Source organism: Cnephaeus nilssonii (assembly GCF_951640355.1).
Source record: "Cnephaeus nilssonii genome assembly, chromosome: 5".
Lineage (NCBI taxonomy): Eukaryota > Metazoa > Chordata > Mammalia > Chiroptera > Vespertilionidae > Cnephaeus > Cnephaeus nilssonii.
Genome location: NC_137076.1, coordinates 21181435 through 21190209, shown reverse-complemented (window position 1 = coordinate 21190209; position 8775 = coordinate 21181435). Strand labels below are relative to the sequence as shown.

Sequence of the window (8775 nt, the reverse complement as noted above, 5' to 3'; positions counted from 1 at the left end):
ATGGCCTCGCTCCTCCCACAGCAGGAACTGACCCTCCCTTCTATCTGCTCAGCTCTCAGGATTCTTTCTATTCTTTCTATTTCATTCTACACAGAATTAAGACAGTGTAATCCATGACAATCTTGGGAAAAAAATTTGAGGAGGACAGGAATTCCTAATCAGAGATGTCATGGGGGATGAGATGTACAAAAAATAAATATTGTTGCTTTGTTACAAAATATAATTGTGGCATTTCAACTGTGCTTCTAATGGCCATTTGTGTAATAACTAATCATGCTATTTTTTCTTTCCTACTAGTCACCTCTACCCCATGGGACCTGGGAATGATACCCCAATTTCAGAATTTCTTCTTCTGGGATTTTCAGAGGAACCAGCACTGCAGCCCCTCATCTTTGGGCTTTTCCTCTCCATGTACCTGAACACTGTGTTGGGAAACCTGCTCATCATCCTGGCTGTCAGCTCAGACTCCCACCTCCACACACCCATGTACTTCTTCCTCTCCAACCTGTCCTTGGTAGACATCTGTTTCACCTCCACCACCATCCCAAAGATGCTGTGGAACATCCAGACACAGAGCAAAGCCATCACCTATGAAGGTTGCATCACCCAGATGTATTTTTTCATATTCTTCGGAGGACTGGATGACTTCCTTCTAGCCGTGATGGCCTATGACAGGTATGTGGCCATCTGCCACCCCCTGCACTATATGGTCATCATGAACTCCCGGCTCTGTGGTCTGCTGGTTCTGATGTCCTGGATCATGGGTGCCCTGAATTCCTTGTTACAAAGTTTAATTGTGTTGCCATTGTCCTTCTGTACAAATTTGGCAATTCCCCACTTTTTTTGTGAACTTAAAGAGGTGGTTCAACTTGCCTGTTCTGACACCTTTCTTAATACCATGGTGATGTATTTAGTAGCTGTGCTATTGGCTGGTGGTCCCCTCGCTGGCATCATTTACTCATACACTAAGATAGTGTCCACCATACGTGCAATCCCATCAGCTCAGGGGAAGTATAAGGCATTTTCTACGTGTGCATCTCACCTCGCAGTTGTCTCCTTATTTTATGGTACCATCCTAGGAGTGTATCTCAGCTCTGCTGCTACCCACAGCTCACATTCAAGTGCAGCAGCCTCAGTGTTGTACACTGTGGTCACACCCATGCTGAACCCCTTCATCTACAGTCTCAGGAACAAAGACATAAAGAGGGCTCTGAAAAGATTCTTTGGGATGGCAGGTACAAAAGGGACAATCATCCTGGGGTAAAAAGTGTCCTTGATTTTGGGGCTACAGGACTTAAAACCAGAAATTGACTCTTTAATCACATTGTGTTTTTTAGGCTTGTTCCTTTTATTTTTTTAAAACATATTTTTATTGATTTCAGAGAGGAAGGGTGAGGGAGAGAGAGAAACATCAATGATGAGAGTACAGTATTGATCAGCTGCCTCCTGCATACCCCCTCCTTGGGATTGAACCCACTACCTGGGTATGCCCTGACCAGAAATCCAATGGATCCCTCCTGGTTCATAGGTCGAACCTCAGCCACTGAGAAACACAGGCGGGGCCAGACTTGTTCCTTTTATTCTGTCCTTGAATTTCCTTTGTTTCAACTGCTCTATACAATTTAAGCTTTCTGCTTTGTCTGTTATATAGACAGTTTTTCCTATTGTCCTTTTTTAACCTTCCCAAAGTTTTTTCCAACCTTGGTCAGAAATAGTGAGAAGTTTTCATTTACTTCACTAGAAACATTGATGTCTTAAGAATAATTTATTCTCAAATGACATATATCATTGTAAGTAATTTGTTCTGTTTTGTAGGTAGAATAGTAATAAGTGGTATTGCTCATGTAGAAAAACTGCACTTGGCTACCTAATGCATTATATGATTTCATTTCATAAAATCTGAAACCTCAGTTTTCACCATGTGTCCCTCATTCTCTGTACATTGGTACCTTAACTGCTCTTCCTGATATTATAGATTTTATCATTGTCCCCTATAATCTCTATTGATAGTGATGCAATAGGATAGGAATGCCTGGCCACTGGCCTGGTTCCAACTGCTTGTTCCTCAGACCAGAGTCAAAGTCCAGGGTGGATGGACTCTTGTGGTCCTTCTTATAATTACAACAACCATCATGGAACTATGAAAATGTAAGGTTTATTACGTCCAAAAGCCACATAGGAAGCTGTGTGTATGCATGTGTGTGTGTGAAAGAGAGAGGAATGGGCTTGGGCTGAAGGACTCTGCCTCTACTGGGGACCAAGGGCAGGATGGCTATGGTTTTGTGGGTTTGCTTTTTTAAAATGTATCTTTATTATTGAAAGTATTACAGATGTCCTTTTCTCCTGCCATTGACCCCACTCCTCCCCTCTCCCAAACCGCCCCCTCCTGGGCCTTCACCCCACTATTATCTGTGTCCATGGGTTATTCATGTATGCATATAAGTTCTTTGGTTAATTTTTTCTTCCCTCCCCCCTTCCCTCTGAAGATCCACAGTCGGTTGCATGCTTCCATGTCTCTGTATCTATTTTGTTTGGCACTTTATTTTGTTCAAGGATTTCACATATAAGTGGGATCATGTGATACTTGTATTTCTCTGACTGACTTATTGCACTTAGCATAATACTTTCCAGGCTCCTCCATGCTATTTCAAAGGGTAAGAGATCCTTCTTTTTCACAACTGCATAGTATTCCATTGTGTAAATGTACCACTGTTGTTTTTTGTAACCCATTCTTCAATGGATGGGCACCTGGGCTGTCTCCAGATCTTAGCTATTGTAAATAATGCTGCTATGAACATAGAGGAACATATATTCTTTCTTTTTAAAAAATATTTTTATTGATTTCAGGGAGGAAGGGAGAGGGAGAGAGAGATGGAAACATCAATGATGAGAATCATTGACTGGCTGCCTCCTGCATGCCCCCTCCTGGGGATCAAGCCTGCAACCCAGGCTTGTGCCCTTGACCGGAATCGAACCTGGGACCTTTCAGTCCACAGGCCGACGCTCTATCCACTGAGCAAAACCAGCTAAGGCCATATAATCTTTCTGATTAGTGCTTCAGATGCCTTAGGTTATATTCCTAGAAGTGGGATGACTGGGTCAAATGGAAGTTCCATTTTTAATTTTTTTGAGGAAACTCCACATTGTTTTCCACTATGGCTGTACCAGTCTGCATTCCCACCAGCAGTGCACTAGGGTTCCCTTATATCCACATCCTTACAAGCACTTGTTGTTAGTTGATTTATTGATGGCAGCCATTATGGCAGGTGTGAGGAGGCACCTCAGTGTGGTTTAATTTGCATCTCTCTGATGATTAGTGACCTTGAGGATTTATTCATGTGACTGTTGGCCATTTGTGTGTCTTTCTTTGGAGAAGTGTCTATTTAGGCCTTCTGCCCATTTTCTGATTGGGCTTTTTGTCTTCCTTTTGTTGATTTTATGAGTACTTTATATATTTTGGGTTTGCTTTTTATTTAAAACCCAAGAGCAGAAATTAAGGCAAGGGAAGGAAAAGCAGGGTCATTCATGTGGTCAGTTGTCTAGGTTACTCAGGGTTTACAAAATGGGAATTTTATAACCTGTTAATTCTTGTGTAAATATCACAAAAATTCTGTGTCTGTTCCTGTGTGTAATTCCAAATGAACGTTGCTCCCTAGATATATCTATTGTCTAATGTGAAGTTTCTCCCTTTGTTTGTTTTGAAAATGTTTCTAATTAAAAATAAAATTTCATATATTAATTATTCCAAAACAGAATCTTTAAATTTAAAAAACAATGGAAACATCATGGGTGAAGGTAACAAGAGTGCTTGTGTAGTAGCTGTGTCATGCATCTGGCAAAATGATTATTTGTGATGGATGTATTTCAAACAAAAGCTTAGTCAGACACACTACTGTACTTTATACCTAATTTCCAGGTTTCATTGTCTTATTTAGCTGAGCATCCAGAAAAGCTACCATAGTTACTGGCAAAAATGGATTATCAAATATCTCTCTCCCAGTGGAAATCTACTTGGAAACATACGTGAGCGGTTCAGAGATTGGAAGAGCAGTGAGATAGTGTTTATATGACATTCTGAGCTGAAGATGAGGTAAAGCTCCTGAGGCTTCAGAAGGGAGGAAGGGGATTGCAGGACAATGAGAAGAGCAGATCTTCAGTAATTAGAAATTTCCCCTACCCTATATACTGGTATAGGTCATAAATGTTATCTCTGATGATAACACTAATTATTGGCAAGTCCCAAAATTTAAATTCTTTAAGGGAAAAGTAAAAGATTTTCTTGGATTCCTAGGGCCTCAGTTGCCTTCAGCTCAAAAATAATCCAAATACATGTCTTGGGGTGACTCATTCTGAACCCTTACAATAGTGACCCAGTTTCATTCTTTTGCATGTGGTTGTCCAGTTTTCCCAGCACAGTTTATTGGAGATACTGTCCTTTCCTCATTTAACACTCTTGGCTCCTTTCTCCTAAATTAATGACCTTATGTGTGTGGGTTTATTTCTTGGCTCTCTATTCTTTTCCATTGATCTATGTGTCTGTTTTTGTGCCAGTACCATACTGCTTTCATTACTATAGCTTTATAATATAGTTTGAAATCAGGGAATGGGTTGCCTCCAGCTTTGTTTTGTTTTCTCAGAATTGCTTTGGTTAATCAGGGTCTTATGTAATTTCACAGAAATTTTAGGTTTGTTCTATTTTTGTGACAAAATGACTCTTCAGCCCTCAGGTGTTAAGACAAGGGAATTCTATTTCTAAACGCTACGTTTATTTTTAATTAGAAACATTTTCAAAACAAGCAAAGGAGAAATTTCACATTAGACAATAGATATATCTAGGGAGCAAAGTTCATTTGGAATTACACATAGGAACAGACACATCCAGCAAGGTTGAGATCTTGCTGGTCTCATAACTGGTCAAGGTGGCCATAGTAGGGACCAATCAGTTGCCCCAGGTTGAGATCTGCTTCTGAATGTGGTTGCATAATTGGTGAAATGCTATCTTAGAAATAAGAACACCATTTCATGCACTGCTATAGCAGCAGCAGAAGAACGAATACTGATTAGGAGAGCAGACTCTGGAGCTAAGTAGCCTGTGTTTGTGCCCCAGTTTCAGCACTTACTAGCTTTGTGACCTTGGGCAATTTGCTTAACCTTCAGGTTCCCCAATATTCTCAATTTTACTTAATAAAGTTATTGTGCCAGTTAATGATTTTTGTGTATCAAATTGCCTTAGTACTCCATAACTTAAAGTGTGTAAGTAGGGATCACTGGGTAGATCTGGACTTTCTTATACTTCTGGTCAGGGCAGCGGCTCAGCTGACCTTGGATGAGTCAATCACACAAGTTTTGGATTGACTGGTGGTAGGCTTGTCTGGTGGCTTCAGCTGGCACACTGGGGCTGGAGGCTTATTCCAGATGGTCTGGGCTTGTTTACACAGCCATTGCTGTATTCCAAGAGACAGATGTGTGCAAGGCTCAGAATTAGCACAACATCACTTCTACCACATGATTCTGGTCAAAGAAACCCATAAGATTCCAGTGGTGGGCAAACAGACTCAATCTGTTATGGGGGGTGAAAGTCATATTACAAAGTGAGAGAATACAAGGAGTCCATTGATAGGGGTCATTGATGTCATCAATCCCCATCATTGTTAATCAATTCTAGTAGCTTTCTTTGGTAAAGTAATTTGCGTTGAAATTTCTCATTAAGTAAAAAAAAAAAAAATCTAAAGTCAATTTGGTGGTTCTGCTCCATTAAAGATCTAGTGAATTCCCAATTTCATAAAATTGAAACCAAGCCAGAATCCCTTCTCAACCAAACCTCCTACCCCCAATGTCTCATTTGCAAGTAAACAGACCTGAGATCCTTTTCCTTTTATTCACCAAAGTAACTTTTTCAGACATAAATCAGGGTCTTGTGGCACTAGTCCCCCCTCTGGAATCTGTGATAACATAGTGACATATACCTTGAGTTGGTTTTATAAGAACTAAAATGTCCTACGAGGTAGAAAACCACTGACTCTCATGGATCACAGTCACATAAACCCCAGACTAGCTGACATTGGATGACTGATGGTCACAATTCCTAAAGTATATCATTGTAACACCTGCTCCAACCAATCAGAATATACTCATGAGCTGATCACCCATTGAAGACCCCTACCCCCAATTTCACCCATTAAAACCAACTGCCAGTAAAGGAACCAGGAGTTCAAGTTTTGAGCACTACCTTTTCCATTCTCCTTACACGGTGCACCCAATAAAGTGAATCTAATCTCTCCACTATAAATCTCACGTTCAGTGTGTGTGACTTACCTGGTGCCTGGTGGACAAACTCTTCAGTTACAGAAGTAAATGTGGTTCTGACTTTGAGGTCTTTGTGCGTTAATATAGGAAATGTAATTCATTACAGAAATTAAGGTCAACCTTTTACGTTACATCGTTGTATGTAAATTTCTAAATTATTTTAGTTTCTATTAATTTAATCATTCATTCTTTAATTTCTATTGTCACCAAATTTCTTTAAAATTTTCTTTTAACATTAAAGGTGAGAATATTAGTTTGTCTGTGTTATGTCTTTGTGTGTTGTGTTTATTTGAAAGAAAATCAGGTACAAATGTACATACATGCATATGTACATACACTTCCTACCTATGGAAGAGTTATTAGACATACTCTATGTGTTAAAAACATTTTATTTATTTCTACCAATATCTACCGGAACTAGGTTTATTATTCCACATCACTAGCAGAAATAAGGAAACAGAGGAAGAGGCTAATTACAGTTTTTACAATTATATAACAAAGATTAAAGTTTTTGTGTTTTTTTGAGTTATGTATATGAACCTGTGCAGTATGTACTCTTAATTTTGCATCACTCCTTTAACTCAGAAATATTGCTGTTAACTATGTTCAGTTTATTTTATGTTATTATACTCCAATAAATTATTTAAAAAATGTATTAGAATCAATAAATAGTTTCAACAATGATACAAAATAAGTATATAATAATCGTTTGCATCTATATGAACAGTTAGAAGAGATATTAAAAGAACAATTCCATTTCTTTTTTTTAATTTTATTTTATTGTTTAAAGTATTACAAATAGTAGTACACATATCTCCTTTTCCCCCTATTGACCTTCCCCCGATTGCATCAAAAAGAATTAAATACCTAGAAGTAAACTATAAAACATTGTTAAAAAAATTGAAAAAGGCACAAATAAATGGAAAGATATTCTGTGTTTATGGATATTCTGTGTTTAATATTGTTAATGTCCATACTACTGTTAAAGAGAAAACCACAGGCCCAAAATGGCATCACTCCAGTGACAAATCCATTATGCTAAATCTAGATTTCATACGGGATTTAATGGAAGTTTCAATCTCTACCAGAAGCTTAGTTTTAATCAACCAGCCTTGAATTTCTGGTCAAGCACCAGTAAGGTAATCTGTCACGTGGGCCCTCCTCATCCCTCACTGAAAGAAGAGGGAATCTGTCTGATAGAAATCCTTCCTCTCCTCCTCCCCAAATAAAAGATGTCATGGCCCCCAAATAATCCTTATTTTCTCTGTTTTTAATAGCTCCTTTGTCCCTCCCTCTTTCCTATAAAAACCTTCTATTTTGTACATCCCCTCTGAGCCCCCTTTTAGTTGCCAGATAGGAACTTTTACCTCTCCCTTAAAGAATTTAAATTTTGAGTCTTGGCAATAATGAGAGTTATCACCAGAGATAACATTTTGTGACCTATATCTAGGGCAGGGCAAGTTTCTAATTACTGAGCATCTTTTCTTCTTATTGTCCTACAATGTCCTTCCTCCCTTCTGTAGCTCCAGGTGCTTTACCTCATCTTTAGCTCAGAATGCCATATAAACGGTACCTCACTGTCTCTTTCTTTCTGTGAACCTCTCATGTATGCTTCCAAGTAGATTCCACTGGGAGATAGATATTTGATAATCAAGTTTTGCCAGTAACTATGGTAGTTCATGATTGTTCCCTATAAATCTCAGTCTATTGATAGTGATGCAATAAGGTAGGTATGCCTGGGCACTGGCTTGGGTCTTACTACGTTTTTCTGAGAGCAATCCCTATGTGACTAGATGGACACTTATGGTCCTTATTATATTTGCCATAATTGGACCATCAGTTAAATAAGACAATAAAACCTGGAAATTATGTATGAAATACAGGAGCATTTTTGTAGCACAAGTACCTGACTAAGCTGTTTTTCAAAGACATCCATCTCAGATAATCATATTGCCAGATGTATGACACTGCTACTACATAAGCACTCATGCTGCCGCCACCCACGAAGTTTTCCTTTTATTTTAAATTTTATTTGAAATTTCAAATATATGCAATTTTATTTTTATTTAGAAACAATTTCAATACAAGCAAAGGAAGGAAGTTCACATTAAACAATGGATATATCTCAGAAACAAAGTTTATTTGGAATTAAACACAGAATTTTTGTGATTTTTACACAAGATTAACATATTATGAAAGAGGAGGAGGAGGAGGAGGGGGAGGAGGAGGGAGAGGAGGAGGAGGAGGAGGAGGAGGAGGAGGATGAGGGAGAGGAGGAGGGGGAGGAGAAGGAGGAGGGGGAGGAGGAGGAGGAGGAGGAGGATGAGGGAGAGGAGGAGGGGGAGGAGGAGGAGGAGGGGGAGGAGGAAGAAGAGGAGGAGGAGGAGGAAGGAGAGAAGGAGGAGGAGGAGGGGGAGGAGGGGGAGGAGAAGGAGGAGGAGGGGGAGGAGGGGGAGGAGGAAGAGGAGG

At 39.4% G+C, this 8775-nt stretch overlaps 1 protein-coding gene across 1 annotated transcript; it reads left to right on the top strand.

Annotated features, from left to right (window-relative positions):
• Positions 1–310: 310 nt before the first annotated feature.
• On the top strand, positions 311–1264 carry LOC307100329 (olfactory receptor 7A17-like; the record flags this gene model as incomplete). Its single annotated transcript, XM_079772708.1, has 1 exon — positions 311–1264. One exon carries the CDS (start codon positions 311–313, stop codon positions 1262–1264), a length of 954 nt encoding a protein of 317 aa, XP_079628834.1.
• Positions 1265–8775: the final 7511 nt, after the last annotated feature.